This window comes from Emys orbicularis, chromosome 3, assembly GCF_028017835.1.
Source record: "Emys orbicularis isolate rEmyOrb1 chromosome 3, rEmyOrb1.hap1, whole genome shotgun sequence".
Lineage (NCBI taxonomy): Eukaryota > Metazoa > Chordata > Testudines > Emydidae > Emys > Emys orbicularis.
The window spans coordinates 142,662,917-142,682,744 of record NC_088685.1 but is presented as its reverse complement, the minus strand read 5'-3'; the positions used below and the strand labels follow the sequence as shown (position 1 = coordinate 142,682,744).

Here is a 19,828-nt window from a genome sequence, read left to right as displayed (position 1 = left end):
GTGCAAAGTCATGAGAGGGTAAAGAATGCCAAGAGAATTGTCATAAGAGCATCTTGGATATACTGAATAGAGTCAGAGTGAACTCAGGAAGAGATGAAGACAGGTGTAGTTGGGGAAGGAGTTAAGGAAGGCTTTGAAACTAGAAGTAGCTTGTATTTAAGCAAAAGAAAAAGAGAAGCTAGTTCAAATTTAAGCATCTGGAGGATGGGAATATGATCATGGCAATAGCCTTTTGGATGAACTAGAGAGAGGATTGCAGTATTTAAAGTACAAAGTTACCAGATACATACTAAAACTGTTTTCGTATTAGAGAGAAAAAAAATAATCATAAGTTTTGGAGACACAGATGAAGAGGCAGGATGAGGCAAGGGATATGAGAGTAGAATGAAAAGGAGAAAGGGATAAAAAATAATACATGTTGCAAGTCTGGGTGATTGGAAGGATGAAAGTGGTGTCAACAGTCATGCAGATGGTGCAGAAGGATTTTTGGGTGGAAAGATAATTTTGGTCTTAGATGTGTTAAGTTTGAAGTGCTTGTAATACATCAAGAAGAAGATATACATCCAAATGAAGGAGTGAAATTAGCACCTTTCATTGAGGAGATTAGCAACCTTGTATTTCATGGCAATGGTTAAATATTCTGAGATTGGCTGAAATTGAGGGAGGGAATAGAACAAAATAAAATAGAATGGAGTGAGTGAAAGATTTCGATTGATTATATGTAGTTCTTTGACTTCTTAACTTAAAACTATTGCAGCTTAGTTCATAATTATTGAATAAATAATGACCTGCTCAGCCTCCGATTCCAACCATTCAATAAAAATATTTTAAAACACTTGTATTTTCTATATTAAACAGCAGCCACTTGCCACCAGAGGTCAGCATGATTTAAGGAAAAAAGCTAATGAAATTTGTTAGCACATTTAGAGAGTTTTTGGTGGGATAATTAACAAGGTAATTTTTTTTTATGAATTTGATTAATGTGAATACTTAACCAGTTTGAGATTAGGATTTATCCCTTTCACCCACCGTTTGCACATAATTTTCAGCAGTAAGATTACTTCAGACTAGCCACAGTTTTGTAATCTTTTACTTTGATTCTAACATCATAAAATTTGTCTCTGCTCTTTTACTTCATGGTTTTCTTTTACTTTTTGCACAAAATGGAAGCAGTCTTGTTAAAATTCTGGTATTCTACTTTCAGGTTCACATGCACCAGTTTGATGATATCATGGTCTTGCGCAGCTCTGAATGCCTATGTTCACTTTTTCTGCTCGCTTAAGTAATAGTAGTAGTATATAGCTAGTAAATATTCTGAGGTGTGAGTAAATATATTCTGTATGACTACTTAGCATATTGTACCCATATTAGGTAGAATAGTTGAATCACTATGCTTCATAAAGGTTTTATTTTTATAATTTATACTTGCATTGCATTAACTCCTCGACCCTTCAAAACAAACCATTTGGATGTCAATAAATTCTCTGATCCACTCCTATAGCCAAAGCACTCATCCTGGAATATCTGGTAGTTACTTTTTTTTCCCTTTGGTTAAAAAAACTGCTCTGGCGTGACTTAAGGTGTTCTATGTTATGTACTGTAGGAGTTTTTCAGCCATGTCCTTTAAACCTGAAGCTTGTCCGTAGCAACCCTTTGGTGTATAGTCCATAAAACTTACCTGAAGATATGCTGCTCTCTATGGAGTTTAGAGCTAAAAGTCACAGTAAGGGGTTATTTGATGCTCCAGTTCATTGGGGATGGAGGTAAAAGGAGTGAATAAGGGAAAGTTGGGTCAATGTGAATAGCTTGAGAGTCAAAGTCTCAAATTTAAATCTGAAACTGTCTGAAAGATGGGGGGATTTGGAAACTCCTTATGCAACATAAGATGATGCTCAGAGGATGTCTCCCTGGTGATTTGGAAGCCTGAGAGGCTGTTGGTACGACTTCTGATAGGAATAACTATAGGTTTGGTAACTTTATTTTTTTGATATATGTGTGTGTCCTATTGGATGTTTTCCACCATGGTGACGTATGTTAGACTTAAAAATAAAACTATTTTGTAACTTTATCACTTTTGGTAAGCTATTCGTTATTGTAGTAGAAATTTAAGAAGGAAGGGAAGCTGAATAATGTGACTATCTTCACAACACAATACTATAGCAGAGGTTCGGCAACATAACCTGTGGCCCTGAATACTACATAAAAAGTAGGAGTTATATGTTGGCAGTGTAACTAATTTAATTGTCTTCTGAAAGTAAAATATAAAGCTCGTTTTGTTATAATTAATTTTTGGGTCTGCGAAAGCTGGCCATAATATCCTATTCCACAAACTGATAGAGTTCAGACTTCTGATAAAGGTGATTAAGTTCCTGGGTTTACGGGTAGTATAAGCTGAGCTACTCAGATTTCCCTTTAGCATATGGTTCACAGGTGGTTAATTGATCTCTACATCATATTTTGGCAGGAGTTTGTGTTGTAATAAAAACAATACTGTGAATGGGAACAGGGGAAAATGAAGTAAATAAAGTTTAGGGTAAACCAAAAAGGAAGATGAATCTTTAGATGCTAACAAAAGTCTCTTCAATTAGTCTTTAAATACTGCAAGTTATTTATATAATTCAGTACAATATATGAACTGTTGTAGAAAGATCTGTCATTCTTCTTGCCATCATTTTCTTCTCCATTGTGGCCAGTAATACACACACTTAAAGAGAATGAAAAATTGCTTTAATTTTCTATAAGTAGAACTGAAACTTGTAACATTTGATTTTGAAAAATGAATTCAAATTGCTGAAGTTTGTCTAATTGCAAAGATCAGGTTGATGGGTTCCTCCTGCATTTCACATTCCTAAAATAGTGTTGGAATCTAGATTCATAGCATTCTTTGCACTCTTTTGTGTTAGTGATGTCAACTGCATCAGCAGGGGCAATTCAGTACCATGAATTCAAATCTTGACAATTAAATGAGAGAATGATTTTCAGTTGTTTTGTTCTTTAAAATGTATTATTTCTATGTGTGAAGTCTAAACAAATTAATGATTTGGGGTTTTAAACATTTAAAGAAGGATTGAGTGGATGGGGTTGACTCAAAATTGTCAATAGAATATAGAACCTTTTACTTTAGACACTCAGTAAAATAGTTTGCTGATATTTGCTAATGTCTCAGGACTGTCAGATGATTTAGATGAAATATGTAGGAATCTCAGTCCAGTTCCTAGTGGGAAAATGACCATCACAATATACCCTAACTGGCACTCTGATTGGAAGTGCGAAGAATTCAGTGGACAATGGAGATTCAGCTAAACTCTCAAGAGTGCAGGTAGCTCATCCAGATTCTTCATGAGGTACATTTGTGGGTCTCAGTTCCTCTACCTTAATCTATGTTGTCTAGCTAGAGTTACCCATCTTCACTGGAGATGTAAATTGTCAATAAAATTGTTCTTTTTAGACTCTTAAAGATGAATTCCCTGCACACAATCCCTTCCCCCCCCCCCCTTGTATCCATCCTATTAGTCTTCATTAACTTCAGTAGAGCCTTTGGACATATGATTTTTGTTTGTTTATGTGAATGAGTGAGATGCACAGACAGTGATGCTGCGGTATGTTAGATGAAATAGCAGTATTATATTTGCATATTTAGAGACCTTTTCCAGAATAATCTTAAATTATACAACAGTAAAATTAAATTGAGTCATATAATTCAACACATAGACATAAGGACATGTCCTGTATATAAGCCTAATTTTAAAAGTCTAAACTTTGATTAAAAAGGAAAGCTAAGTAAATAGAAATCAAAGCTATTCAAGCATAGTTTCTCTCAGGATACTATCTTTTATGACCCTGTTCTTTCCAGATCATTGATTCCTTACATTGACAACAGTGATACCTCTAAGACAATCCTGGTTATCTTGTAAACCCAATCATTTAATTTTTATCTAAACTAAAAAATGTCCTCAGTTTCCTTTGTTTTGGCTACAAAAATGCAATTCAGTCTTTTGGTTCATACATGAAGCTATATTATTGGACTTTAACGATACAGTTTATTTATAATTTACAAAGCCAGATACCTTTTCCAGTCACTTCACGTTTTCATGTAGAAATACAGTTCCAGACACCTTTATCTTCCGGCAATTATGTTTACATATGCTACTAATACCCATTATTTTTTGAAGTACTCCAAGTTATCTGGCTTCTCCAATCCTTAAACTAGTCTTCCTGTCAGGGTCAATTTAATAGCTTCCCTTTTACTCTGGAGAAAATATCTGCCTTGCCCTTTTGGGTTTTTTCCCCCCTGGAAAAAATATATTAATTTTTGAGTGGTTAAAGCCTGCTAGCTCTACCTTTGTCAACAACTTCCTCTAAGTTCAGGAATGAAATAATCTCATTTCACCTAGGCATATATTCTTTCACATAATATATATTGTTTGAATATTCATCACAGTGGGAAAATGTTGGGAACCACTGCCCAGCCTGTAGTTGTTCTGCATCTGTCTAGAGCAATAAAGAATTTAAGACTGTCAATCCAGTATTAACATTAGGATTCTCCAAAACAAATTAAAATGAGTTCCTTTAATATTTGCATTTTCCATGAAAATAATTAAGATTTCAGACACATCTGTGTTTTGATAATATACCAGTTTATCAACTTTATATCACATACTTTTAAGCAAAATCTGCCGTTTCTTGTCCTATTTCTTTTTTTCTCAGGAAGGCTCTGCTGCATCTGGAAGTAAACGTTGGGTGTCCCAGTGGGCTAGTTTGGCTGCTAATCATACACGACATGACCAAGATGACATGAGGTTGGAGTCATCTGCACCTGCTCCTCTAGAAAACGGTAGGGTAAATTGTTGTCATCTTAATTTCTGTAGCAAAGAGTGTATGGAAGTGAAGGACTTAGTTACAGAACTAGACAAATAGTTTAGTTATCACCAGTACTATAGATTCATCATCAGTTACATTTCTGCTAAGTCTTTTTAAAAAAAACCAAACCTCATAATTATATTTTAGTCTGATATTTAATTAGTCTTTATATAAGGGCTGTCGATCAATCGCAGTTAACTCATGCGATTAACTGAAAAAAATTAATCATGATTAATCGCAGTTTTAATTGCACTGTTAAACAGAATACCAATTGAAATGTATTTACTATTTTTGGATGTTTTTCTACATTTTCAAATATATCGATTTAAATTACAACACCGACTATAAAGTGTACAGTGCTCACTTTATAATATTTTTATTACACTGTATGTGCACTGTAAAAATGATAAACACAATGTAAAACTTTAGAGCCTACAAGTCCACTCAGTCCTACTTCTTATTCAGCCAATTGCTAAGACAAACAAGTTGGTTTACATTTATGGGAAATAATGCTGCCCATTTCTTATTTCAAATGTCACCAGAAAGTGAGAACAGGTGTTCGCATGACACTTTTGTAGCGAGCATTGCAAGGTATTTATGTGCCAGATATGCTAAACATTCGTATGCCCCTTCATGCTTTGGCCACCATTCCAGAGGACATGCTTCCATACTGATGACGCTCGTTTAAAAAAATAATGTGTTAATTAAACTTTGACTGAACTCCTTGGGGGAGAATAGTATGTCTCCTGCTCTGTTTTACCAGCATTCTGCCATGTATTTCATATTATAGCAGTCTCGGATGATGACCCAGCACATGTTGTTCGTTTTAAGAACACTTTCACTGCAGATTTGACAAAACGCAAAGAAGGTACCAATGTGATATTTCTAAAGATCACTACAGCACTCAAGCCAAGGTTTAAGAATCTGAAGTGCCTTCCGAAATCTGAGAGGGACGAGGTGTGGAGCATGCTTTCAGAAGTCTTAAAAGAGCAACACTCCGATGCGGAAACTACAGAACCCGAACCACCAAAAAAGAAAATCAACCTTCTGCTGGTGGCATCTCACTCAGATGATGAAAATGTGTCGGACCGCACTATTTTGGATTATCAAGCAGAACCTGTCATCAGCATGGAAGCATGTCCTCTGAAATGGTGGTTGAAGCATGAGGGGACATATGAATCTTTAGCGAATCTAGCATGTAAATATCTTGCAACGCTGGCTACAACAGTGCTGTGCAAATACCCGTACTCACTTTCAGGTGACATTGTAAGCAAGAAGTGGGCAGCATTGTCTCCTGCAAATGTAAACAAACTTGTTTGTCTGAGTGTGAGTGACTAGCTGAACAAGAAATAGAACTGAGTGCACATGTAGGCTCTAAACTTTTACATTGTTTTATTTTTGAATGCAATTTCTTTTGTACATAATTCCAGATTTGTATGTTCAACTTTCATGAAAAAGAGATTGCATTACAGTACTTGTATGAGGTAAATTGAAAAATACTTTTTTTTTTACAGCACAAATATTTGTAATCAAAAATAAATATAACCTGAGTACTGTATACTTTGTATTCTGTGTTGTAATTGAAATCAATATATTTGAAAATGTAGAAAATATCCAAAAATATTTAAATAAATGGTATTCTATTTAACAATGCGATTAATCGCAATACATTTTTTTAATCGCTTGACAGCCCTGCTTTATATTAATGATAAAATAGGCCGAACAGTATAGAAAAAAGGTTATTGGTACCTATATTGGGAAAATATAAAAGGAGACATTCATTTAAGCTTCAGTTTGGGTAAGCTTGTCAAATCTTTTTATTGGCATATTCCCCTGTATATACCCCTTCCCACTGAGTTATAGTGGACTGAACAGTAAACACTCAACCTGAAACTTCAACTGTACGGTCCAAATAAACATTCTAAGCATAATTTGATATTGCTATCATCAAAACCCCATGCAGTTGCCAAACCACATTATCCTGTCTCTTCTGAGTGGCAAGTGTTCAGGCTCCCTCCTTCTTTTATTAACAACTTTGCCAGACTTGTTTATTTGAATATGCTGTTCCTTATGTTGTGCATTAAAACATATATTTGACTGTGAAGGAGGTGATCCCTTTGTTTATTTTTTCTCTTCTTTTCATCTTCATTTGTAAAAGTTCAATGCAGAACACAGGGTTGATCATTTAAACACAGATACTTGAAAATCAAAGGTTCTAGTGCAAGGTTTATAAGGTTATAAATTTAAAATCCTGCCCAGGTTTCGTTTTGTTCTTTGTTTTATGGTGCTAGCACAATTGGGTCCTCGTCTATCACTACAGCTCTTAAACGCTGTGATGATAATGATGTATTTAAATTCTTACTGTAAATATTACATATTTATATAGCTGTTTCTATCTTGAAGCATTACTATAAAATGGACTGGAAATCACAGGAAGATATAGTCTCACTGAGTTTTCCAACTATTGAAATGAGCATACTATTAATTGACTAGGAACTCATGAGCTACTACTCCAGTGCTTTATATTGCTGTCCTGCAACCCAGGCATGTCCCTTTTTGTGTGTGTGTGTGTGTGTGTGTGTCGTTCATGACAACTTTGTTGTTCATGACTCTGAAATGAATGTAATATCAAAATTCCACCCTAAAGCAATGCTGCTTTCCTAAAGCCACAGTATTCTCTTGCAATCATGGTGGCTTCAGTGCAGGGATAATTTCTTGGAGGAATTTTCTGCTGGGTTAATTTAGGAGTTGGTGTGCATGACTTCATTGTGAAAAATGGCTGACTTTGTAATTCTTACCAATGATACAAAGTTAAAACTTCTTTGGTCTCAGATAACTACAGAAACATATTAAAAATAGAAGTATTTAGCACCTGGCATTCTGCAACACACAGTAGCAGCAACTAGCACATTTGCAAAGGGTAGTGTGCAGAGAGCTGTTGCTGGAAATGCTGAGTAAAATGAATATTTCTCTCTACTTTTACTGTAGTTAATATTTATTGTAGAAATGTCTAAATATATATTCTTTGAGTGCTGCTCCCTATGAGTCCAGAAATTTTTCAGCATCCGTTGACCCACATATACACAGTAGCTTCCCTCATATTTCAAGGGTAGAAGAGGATCCAGTTCCTTCTTGCCTCCACATGGCCTGAGTCAGAATCATGTCTTCCTTCACTCCATGCATTACCTGTAAAGTAAACTCATTGTAAATAGTTTTATATTTTAGCTTAGTAGTTATAGTTAGTATACCATTCGGGGGAAAGCCTCCCTGGTCCCAAAACTATGCACCTGCAGAAATGTCTGAGATTTTTTCCCCTCGGTGGTACCCATAGGGATGGCTCAAGCATCTTCTATCGCCACACTGCATGCTGGTAAAAGGGAGCGGAGCTGTCCCTGACACACCTCAGGTCCTTCTTACCGCCAGTGACAGTTGTCGGAGCAATCCAGACTTGTTAATTCAAGTGCTTTCCTCTCCTTTCTGAATAAAGATCCTATTTGTTGTAGATTAGTGGTTTTAGTTATAGTTAGTTGAGACAATTTTAGTGCTAGGTTTCCGTTTTTGTGATTTTTTTTTTTTGACAACTTTTTATCTTTTGGTACCAATATCAGTACCAGAACGATGCCTCATTTGGTGGGATTTAAGTCCTTCTGAACCTGTGCAAAGCCCATGCCAGTCAGCGATCCACATCTGGCCTGCTTGAAATGTTTGGGGAAATCCCATGTTAGTAACAAATGTCACATTTGCAAAGATTCAAGCCCCGCTCAAAAAAAAACAGGGTGGGGAGGCTTATGTGCTTGCCTAAGGACGCAGCACTTTGACCCCTGTTGGAATTCTCACATGGAGAAATTGCCCCAAGTTTATCAACTTCGATACAGAGCGCTTCATTGGAGATGCCGGCTGATCCTCAGGACCGTTCCCTCATACTGAAGAAAAGGCTTAGGCCTTTTTCAAGTTCAGTTCCTTGTTGAACTGAGTCGGTCCTGAAGCCAGACAGAGGTAGACACTCAAAGTGTTCAGGGGAGAGACCCCACTGGAATGCTGTGTCTCCCAAGAGAGGATTGTCACCTCCAGAGTCTGTGCCAGGTCTGTCAAGGCCATCCCCTGAAAACTGTCAACTAGGAACAATTACCTGGCTAAGTGGAAGCACTTCTCCAGAAGTGGACACCCCTGGACTATCTTCTAGATCTAAAACAGAGTTTGACTATTAGATGTATAAGGATGCATATGGCAGTTGTTTCAGCCTTCCACGTCTTGATGGATAATAGATCCCTTTTCTCAAACCCCATTGTCACCTGATTCCTAAAGGGCTTGGTCTGATTATAGCCACATATACAAGACCCCATCCCTCGGGATCTGAACTTATTCCTAGCAAAATTGAAAGGACCTCCCTTCGAGCCCCTGGCCACTTTTTCCCTTCTTCAACTTTCCATGAAGGTAGCATTTTTGCTGACTATTACCTCAGGCAAAAGGGTGGGCAAGTTGAGAACTCTGGTACAGTTTTCTATAAGGATAAAGTTTATATCCACCATCGCCCAAAATTTCTCATGAAAGTAGTCTTTAATTTTCATGTTAACCAAGCCATTTGTTTGCCCGCATTCTTTCCAAAACCCCATGCGCATAGGGATGAGGAAAAGCTTCACACAGCTGTGAGAAGGGTTTTAGCTTTCTACCTGGAGTGGGCTAAATCTTATTAGATCTTCTATTCAGTGGTTTGTAGCAGTTGTAGACAGACATAAGGGCCAACCATATTCCACTCAGAGAATCTCATCCCAGATCTCTTAGTGCATTTGTTTATGCTAGCAACTAACTAATACAATCCCGCCAGCTAGAGTGTTGACACATTCTACTAGAAAGCAGGCAGCTTTTGCAGCTTTCTTGGTGCAAGTGCTGATCACAGACATTTGTAAAGCAGCAACCTATTCATCACTCCACACTTTTGCTTCTCATTATGGCATTTCCCGTCAGTCCAGTTTCGGATGGGTCGTCTTACAATCACTCTTCAGATAGGCTCCGAACCCACCTCCATGTATATTTGCTTGTGAGTCACCTACAGTGGAATGGACATGTTCAATCACTCAGAAAAGAAAGAAGGGTTACCTACCATTCTGTAACTGTTCTTCGAGATGTGTTGCACGTGTGCATTCCATGACCCGCCCACCTTCCCCTCTCTGTCAGAGTCTGTCTGGTACGAAGGAACTGAGGGAGGATCGGGCAGCTCTGCTTTTATACCAGCATGCAATGGTGTATCGCGACAAGGAACCACCCCAGTGGCTACCACTGAGGGGAAAAAAATCTTTGACATCTGTGCATGAGGCACGTGCACACCTAAATTGGAATAGTCATGTGCAATACATCTCGAAGCACAACAGTTATGGAAAGGTAGGTAACTGTTTTTTTCACCCCAATAATCTTTATGGTAGGCTGTTACTGTTCCAGGGTGAGCTGTACTTTTGATCCCTCACTCAGTTTCTCCGTGCACATCTTTTCCAAGTGATAGGCCTGCACCACCTGTACTTTTCTCAGGATGGAATCCTTTTAGACTGGGTCCCCAGGTCATGGCACCCCTGTTCAAAACTGCATCCTCAGAAGGTCCAAATCCATTTTGACCCCTCCATCCAGGAGCCTGAGAGCAGTATGAAAGCACATTGACAGAGAACAGCTTGTTCCAAACAGAGTACTATTTATTTATCCACAGGAAAAAGACAGAGGAAACAACAATGGCAATGAAAAAGCAAAACACCTATATGCATATTATCTTACCTAAACCTTTTCCTTATCTTGCAAGTTTAGGTTGTGCCACCCCATGCCCTTGGCTAGGGAGGCCACTGGTCCAGTATTGAGAGGTTTGTCCCCTGTCCAGTACAGGGACAAAATTGGATGGGGGATGCCATTTTTAAGAGCATGCTGCTTCACCCACCTCAACCGGCATGGGGCAGTCCTAAAAATAGTGACCCCTATGCAGCATGGCTTTGCATGCTCTGTGTGTGCAAGGTCATGCCAGCGAATGCGGACCCATGCTGTTCCTAGAAGTACTGGAATGTCTGCTATTCTAGAAATATGTGAGTGGCCACCTTACCCTTGTCCAAGGCATCCCCGCCCCCCCCCCCCCCCCCCAGCATTGAAGCTGAACAAGGTAGACTATGGTCCTGCAGCCTCTACCTTTGTCTGACCCTTCAGTTAGTATCTCTTCCCAATCACAGACAGTCTTTTATCCATTTCAAAGTCCCTCTGTCCTGGGACACCTGAACCTGGTCAATCTCCCCGATTGGAATGGAGGCAGACTTCAGTAGTGGATTCATTATATTGTCTATTTGAGAGCCAGCAATTGGGACTGTCTACAGCCATTGTCTTTGGGTGCCAGCAGACCAAAACTAAGATTGATTTAACCCCGTGTTAACTTTTAGCCAGCAACACTTTGCTGTCTTGGTATTTTCCAAGTTGACCACCCTCTCCTTTTCTTCCTGTGTGAAATTATCTACCCTGGGCAAATGTGTTGTATTAGAAACCGTATTAAATAGCACAACATTAAATATGATTTTGTCCACAGAGTGGACAAGGACATTTAAAAACATTTAGTTGGTCATGGGAGGATCCCCAATAAATGGAGTCTTACATAAGTGAGGTGCTGATGGTTCTTGTTCTCAGGTGGGCAGGGAAAGATGTTTAATGGAGGACTAAACAATGTCTGAAACAGGACTTTGAGGACTCTGGGCTTCATAGAAAAAATATTTTTTCAACGTGGTTCAGGCTGCAAGGCCAAATGAGACACAGCCCTCAAAGTACATATTCCAGCCAGCAATTGAGTCATAGAGGATCTCTTTATTACACAAAGCTGAGGGGAAAGGAGCTGGGGCAGATTCAGTCTTATCAGCTTGATGAGGCCACTACAGTTAGAGACATTGATGGCTTCTTTTTGCATTAAGTGAAGTCAGCAAAAGTATTAAAATAAAGCAATATTAGTGAGCTGTTGAACTTCCGTGTTGGACGTGCTCACTTTTTGTGCCTAAAAGCAGTGGAAACAAGTGGAAATTTGACCATCTGCTGCAGAGCAATTTTGCATAGCATGTAGGACTGGAGGGAGTGGAAACCCCAGAACGCCCACACAATTAAAGTACTGGAGTGGTAGGTCCCATCTTTCCTGTCATTATTCTCAGACTTACAGGGGTAAATCTTTTTTGTTTTTCTTACTATTTTTTCTCTTTAGTTTTAAAAACATGAGCTACCAGCTTTGTGATCCTGCATGAGCCTAAAGACTGTAGCAGACTTCACGACACACACAGTTTAAACTTAAGTAATTTGGAGTTTTGTAACAGCCCTTTGAAGTTACTAGACTCAAGAAGTACCAGGTTGTTTCAGCAATGCAGCTTTACAATTAATCATTGTCCTGAGAAAAGTAGATTTACTGTGCATTTACAACAGCCACAATATCATAACTTCTGTAGTTGTTTGCAGTATTGTAGCTGTGTCAGTCTCATGATATTAGAGAGATAAGCTTACGTATAGTTTGGCAGTTTGTCCCATTCACAACAGAAGTTGGTCTACCTTGTCTCTCTAATAACTTCTATAGTCTATTAAGAATCTGGGTCCTGCGGGGTGCCAGTAACATAAACAAAAGTCCTTAAACATTTCATAGAATTAGAACTGTAAAGATGGAAAAGGCCTGTTAGATCATCTAGACCAGGGGTGGGCAAACTTTTTGGCACGAGGGCCACATCTGGGTGGGGAAATTGTATGCAGGGCCATGAATGTAGTGCTGGGGCAGGGGGTTGGGGTGCGGGAGGGAGTGCGCGGTGTAGGAGGGGGCTCTGGGCAGGGGTTTGGGATGCGGGGTGCAGCAGGGGGTGTGGAGTGCGGGAGGGGGCTCGGCAGGGGGTTGGGGTGCAGGAGGGGTGCGGGGTGTGGCAGGGGGTTCGGGTGCAGGAGGGGGCTCTGGGCAGGGGCTTGGGGTGCAGCAGGGGGTGCGGAGTGCGGGAGGGGGCTTGACGGGGTTGGGGTTCAGGAGGGGGTGCAGAGTGCGGGAGGGGACTCAGGGCAGGGGGTTGGGGTGTGGCAGGGGGTTCAAAGCAGGGGGTTAGGAGGCTCAGGGCAGGGGGTTGGGGTGCGGGGTGCAGGAGAGGTTCGGGGTGTGGGCTCCGGCCCGGCACCGCTTACCTCAAGTGGCTCCGGAGTGGCAGCGGCGCGCAGCGGGGCTAAGGCAGGCTCCCTACCTGCCCTGGCCCCGCGCCACTCCCGGAAGTGGCCAGCATGTCCAGCAGTGGTTCCTGAAGGTGGAGCGGAGTAGGCGGCTCCGCTGCATGCTGCCCTCGCCTGTGGGTATCACCCTGAAGCTCCCATTGGCCACGGTTTCCCGTTCCCGGCCAGTGGGAGCTGTGGGGGGCGGAGCTTGCAGGCAAGGGCAGCGCACAGAGCCCTTTGCTCTCCTCCTCCCCCAGGGGCCGCAGGGACATGGTGCCGGCCACTTCCGGGAGCGTCGCAGGTCCAGGGCAGGCAGGGAGTCTGCCTTAGCCACACTGCGCCACAGGGCGGGCAATCCCGCAGGCCAGATTGAAAGATCTGATGGGCCAGATCCGACCTGCGGGCCATAGTTTGCCCTTCCCTGATCTAGACGCAGTGGATCTCCAGCTTTTTCATTCTGCAAACCATTTCCACCAAGAGTGTCTCCTGTAGACCCACCTTCTTTCCCATTACCCAAATCCTACTCTGCTTGAATTTCAAATTGTTTAGTTGTGTATACAGTCAGGAAAGTCTGAGGGCTACTGGGGGCCCATACTCAACAGTTTGAGAACCAATTTTCTGGTCTTAGATTTTAAACCTTGTGGTCATGAACACAAGGTGGTTCACAAGTGGGTGACTGTCTGGTCACAGCCAAAATTTGCCAGTTGTGGGAGGAAAATAAGTCTGTCTGTTAACAAGCAGATACCAGGACCAAGAGAGAAGAAGATCGCTCTCTCTATTCTTATTCCTGCCCTGCTACCACTGTAGTTTTTTACCTTCCTTTGCCCAACCATGCAACACAACAAGTTCCAGGGAAGATGCCGCTTAAAGATAATGCATAGCTCTGTGCATTTGGTTGTTAGGGGATCCCTGTAAGAAACCACAGCTGACAGACAAGAATTCCATTACTTTGACAGATGTTCATTTCATACCAGTGCTTTGATGTGTGCTTGTCACAGAGTGTAATATTCCCTTGTTTGTATCAGAACCTTCATGTGCCATACTGTAGCATAAAAGTATTTTTATTAATAGATAATATTTTTCTCCAGTGTCTTAAAATGTCTGTTCTGTGACTAATAGATTGGTGAAAGTAATTGACTGGTTTACATAATCTATTGTGTCATGGTTTAGGAGGACTTTTAAATGTCATTTCACAAAAGATAAAGTTCCAATTCTCTTCTCTGTGCAATAGAAATAATGTACTTTAATTACTTCTATGTAACCTTAAGAATGCATGTTTCCATTGGCAGATTTGCTCTTCAGTCACTGATTTCCAAAAGGTTTTTTCATTCCGTTTTTAGATACTGACATCAGTGAATCTGGTATTTCAGTTAGAAGTACTAGCTCAGCTACTTCTGTGACTAGCCAAGGTGAGCGAAAGAGGAGAACACTTCCACAGCTTCCAAAAGAGGAAAAAGCCACTGAAAGTTCAAGAGCAAAGGTTACACCTCATCAGAGATCAGAGATAGGTGAAAAACAAGACACAGAACTTCAAGAGAAAGAAACTCCAACTCATGCATCCCAAAAAGAAATGCCACAAGATGCAGGTAGTAGGAGCATGGCTAAGGCAAACAGGACAATGAATGGCCTTTCTCCTAAACCTGGTGGAGACCACAAAGTGTCTTCTCACCCCATTAGCTTCTCTTCTTCCAGTAAAGAGAAAAGTGAAATTGTCAGGGAAACTTCAGTTGTAAAGCAAGCTTTAGCTAAAATTCAACAGCAAGAGCAAAAGGAGCAGGCACATAGGACTTCAACTAAAGTGTCTTCAGCTAAACTTCTTGCCAGTCAAGTTGAGAAAGGTAGAGAGGAGACTCCTACTCCACATAAAATGTTGGATAATCATCAAGAAAAAGCCCCAGGACATTCTACAAGTAAAGCAGAAATGAAGATTGTACAAAGTGAAGGGAAAAGAAAAAAAACTGAGGAAATTATAAAAGGCCAAACTCCAAAAGGATTAGGAGGAGAGAAGAAAGAATCTTCAAAACCGTTAGTGAGACAAGGCAGCTTTACTATAGATAAACCTAGTACAAATATACCGATAGAGCTTATTCCTCATATTAATAAACAAACTGGATCTACTCCCCCTTCGTTTGCTTTAACCTCCACAAACAGAATACGTGAGAGAAGTGATTCCGTGGACACTGATTCTAGTCTGGATACAACACTTATTTTAAAAGACACAGAAGCAGTAATGGCGTTCCTTGAAGCTAAATTACGAGAAGAAAACAAAACAGATGAAGGACCTGAAACTCCTAGCTATAACAGAGATAATTCCATATCACCCGAGTCAGATGTAGACACTGCTAGCACAATCAGTCTGGTTACTGGTGACACTGAAAGAAAAACCACTCAAAAGCGAAAAAGCTTTACTACCCTGTATAAAGATAGATGTTCCACTAGTTCTCCTTCCAAGGATGTTTTAAAATCTTCTGCAACAAATGCTAGAGAAAAGATAGAAAAGAAAACTAAAAGCCGATCTTCAGATGCTGGTTCAAGAGCAGAGGGTCGTAAACTTGTGCAACCCAGTGGAAGAATGAGACAACCTTCAGTAGATTTAACAGATGATGACCAAACATCTAGTGTACCACATTCTGCCATATCTGATATCTTGTCATCTGACCAAGAAACTTATTCTGGCAAATCACATGGAAGGGGTTATTTTACCTCTGCAGATGAACTCTTACATTCCAAAATGGAAGGCAGTAAGTCAGCTAAATCAAAGACCTCTCCTGTTACAACTGGGCAATCCAGTAAGTCAATCACTCTTCCAAGACCTCGTCCCACAAGGACTTCTCTCTTGCGCAGAGCACGACTTGGTGAAGCCTCAGATAGCGAACTTGCTGATGCAGATAAAGCTTCAGTGGCTTCTGAAGTGTCCACTACAAGTTCTACATCAAAGCCTCCCTCAGGAAGGAGAAATATCTCCAGAATTGACTTACTTGCCCAACCACGCAGAACTAGGCTCGGTTCTTTATCAGCACGTAGTGACTCTGAAGCCACAATAACTAGAAGCACTGCCTCATCTCGTACTGCAGAAGCCATCATTAGAAGTGGTGGAAGATTAACACCATCAGCAGATAGTAGTAAAGTTTCTGCTAGAACTAGAGCTAATAGCATTTCTCGACTTTCCGATTCTAAATCCAAATCATTGACCTCCGCCCATAATTCTCCATCAGGTATGTGAGATTATTAGGATTTAGTCTATTTCAGTACTTGATATTTTGTTTATTTTCTTGGGCTTTTCTCTTTTTATAAGTGTTAAACTAATAATGCTTTATTACTAAGCATTAACTCAAACTTTAGTAGAAGCAGTCCTCCTCTTTTGAGAAAGAAGTTCTATTAGTTATCGTTGCAGATATTTTTAAATTTAATACAAGGACAAGAGATTTTAATTCCTTAGCAATTTGGTTTATGATTTTTACTGGAAACTTCCAACCAACTATAGTATATGAGGTGCTCAAATGCTGCAGTGATTGGCATAGTACAAAAATGTAGATATACTAGAAACCTCTTTTGCTTGGGTCAGAATTCTAAAAGTTTAGGTCAGCAGCACTGTTCAATGAGGTAAAAACTAGGAAATGTGTTTGTAAGTATGCAAAACTATGAGTGCAGTCTGAGGAAGGCATGGAGCATCAACAAGATAAATGCAAGGTAATTTAAGATTTGCTTCTAAAAATACAAAAGTGTAATTTAATTAAAAAAATAAGCAAAGTAAGAAGTAACAAGTAGAAAAATATATATACTTCTAAACACAAAAATACTGAATGAAATATTCCAAAACTAAATGGCTTGTGTATTAACCCAAATCTATTTTACTCTCAAGGGCTTCAGGCCTGTCCTAGACCAATTTATGTTACTTATTCCTATGTGAAAAGAGAGGATCTGTATTTACAGGGGCCAGATCTCTTCTTCCTCTCAGATCACTTATTGTCAAAATTGTTGATTCAGCCTCTCTGACATTTCCCCTATTATTTAATATTTACATGAAAAAATATTACAATTAATAGTTTTGAGCCTATAAACCAAGCTGTTTTGGCAAAACCATTGCCATTGCTGATATATAACTTGCATATTTAGTAGTTAGTAACTTCTGTTGTGCTGCTCATCAATATTTATTGCCTTGAGAGGTAAATACTGGTTAAATCACAGGTTAATTTAAGAGAAATCTATTCCTTGAACAATAAATCTTAATGTTCCTTGAAATGTGAAGTCACATGTATTGTTACATTCTGAATGTTGTCTTCAGAAATGCCAGTAATCCTCATGAATTCAAGTGAAACTAAAAAAAATATATATATACCCCAAGCCATCTACCCTAATACTTTAAAAGGGAGATGTAGGTATTTTTCTCAGCATATTATCTGTCTGGGTATTTATATCAGGCACGTTTAGTACTGATGGTTCAACCAGTATCTGAGATTTGTGTGTCCAGTCGACTGACTGTAACATCAGTTCAGGCAAAACAGTTACTTCTGAGGAGCTTGCAATTAATTTACAAGGTTGATTTAATTAACGTTAGCTATCATTATTCCAGACCCTGGTGGTATTGACCCTTGAAGAGGTAAACACTAGAAATTTCTTGTTTTGTCATATGATTGTTTTCTGTTTTCAACAAAAGTATGAGTCAGGAGGAGGGTTTTTTTGTGAAAATATGAACTACAGTGTGCTCACTGACTTCCATATTACTGTTATAGTTCAGCTCCTTTAACAATGGGGAATGCTTTAGTCTGTTACAGCTCTCATTCCTGCAGTGTTCTTGTTGATTTAACTGCATTCCACGGTCAAAACCTACTGCGTTTTTTGTAGAAAATATTTGCAGTTTCAAAGGGAAAAGCTGAAAAGCTTGCCACCTTATGAGCTATCTATCCCAAGCTAACCAAACAGATAAAAAGGGCACATCACCATTGTTTGGAATATTTGCAGTAGAAAGACTACTACTCTTTAAAAAGCAAAACATTATCTTTATAAACACTAACATTTATGGAAAACAAAAGTTTGTGTAAAGTGTAAAAAAAAAAAAAAAAAAAGTTAACAAAACAGTCAAAGCCAATATCAGAGAGAAAATATGGTCTAATGAACTCTTCAGGCACTATGTAATATCAATAAGGAATGTACTGCTACTTGGGAGTTAGGAGTTCTGGGTTCCATTTGTGGCTGTTTCACAAACTTACTTTGTGACTTGTGGCCATGCTACTACGAGCATGTGTACATTACAGAAATTTGTGTCTGTGTAGCTATACTGGTGTAACAGTCCCTAATGTACACAGACCCCTAGTCACACTGTGCCTCTATTTGCCTCATTCTAAAATGGTGACAATCATTGCTCATCTCAGCAGGTTGTTAGGATGCTTCGTTCATTATTTTATTAATTTGTAAAGTCATTTAAAGACCATTAGAGGAAAGCGTTATATATAAGGAGCCTTGGAATTATCTTAAGCCACAGTTGCAGAAACTATCTGAATCCTGCATCCCAAGCAAGGGGAAAAATTTGTAGGGAAGGGTTGCAGTGCAAGTTGGATGAGCAAGCATCTCAAACAGGTTATTAAGAGAAAGTTTATAAAGAATGAAAGATGGGATGGACTAGCAAGGAAAGCTACCTCTTGGAGATCAGAAAGTGTAGGGAAAAAGTGAGAACTGCCAAAAGCCAAGCAGAATTGGACCTTTCAAAGGAAATTAAATCCAATAATAAAAGGTTCTATAGCCATACAAATAAAAAGAGAAAACAAGGAAAGAAGAAGTGGGCCCACTAAGTACTGAGGATGGGGTGGAGATTAGAGATAATCTAGGTATGGCCCAACACCTAAACATAAGAACATAAAAACAACCATATTGGGTCAGACCAAAGGTCCATCTAGCCCAGTATCCTGTCTTACGACAGTGGCCAACACCGGGTGCTTCAGAGGGAATGAACAGAACCGGTAATCATCAAGTGATCCATTCCCTGTCACCCATTCCCAGCTTCTGGCAAATAGAGACTAGGGACACCATCCCTGCCCATCCTGGCTAATAACCATTGATGGACCTATCCTCCATGAACGTATCTAGTTTTTTTTAACCCTTTTATAGTCAAACAAATACTTTGCCTCAGGTTTTAATAAGGGTATTGAGGAGCTTAGGGGTAGTGGCAGGGTGGCTAATGGAAATGAGGATATGGAGGTAGAAATTACCACATCTGATGTGGAAGACAATTCTCAGGAAGTTTAGTGAGACCAAACTGGGGGATCCAGATAATCTCCATCCAAAAATATTAAAGAAACTGGCACATGAAATTGCAAGCCCAAGGGGGTGTACCCTACGACTGGAGAATTGCTAAAATGGTACCTATTTTTAAGAAGGGGGGGGAAGTGATCCAGGAAACTGCATGCAGGCTTGTTAGTTTGACCTCAATTGCATGCAAAGTCTTGGAACAAATTTTGAAAGATGAAGTAGTTAAGGACATAGTGGTAAATGGTAATTGGGTTAAATACAACATGGTTTTATAAAAGGTAGATTGTTCCAGATCAACCTTCTCTTTCTTTGAGAAGATAACTGATTTTTTAGACAAAGAAAACACAGTAGATCTAATCTACTGGAGTTCAGTAAGATATTTGATACAGTTCCATATGGGAAATTATTTGTTAAATTGGAGAACATGGGGACTAATATGAGAATTCAAAGGTAGATAAGGAACTGGTTAAAGGGGTCATAGTGAAGGTGAACTGTGAGGCTGGTGGGAGGTTACTAATGGGGTTCCTCAGGGATTGGTCTTGAGACC

At 39.6% G+C, this 19,828-nt stretch overlaps 1 protein-coding gene across 1 annotated transcript in view; it reads left to right on the top strand.

Annotated features, from left to right (window-relative positions):
- Positions 1-19,828, top strand: part of CEP170 (centrosomal protein 170) — a 195,426-nt gene that overhangs the window by 135,632 nt on the left and 39,966 nt on the right. The window contains exons 12-13 of the mRNA XM_065401011.1: positions 4,708-4,834; positions 14,376-16,250. Of these exons, the coding sequence (XP_065257083.1) occupies positions 4,708-4,834; positions 14,376-16,250 (2,002 nt within the window). The remainder of the gene's footprint in view (positions 1-4,707; positions 4,835-14,375; positions 16,251-19,828) is intronic.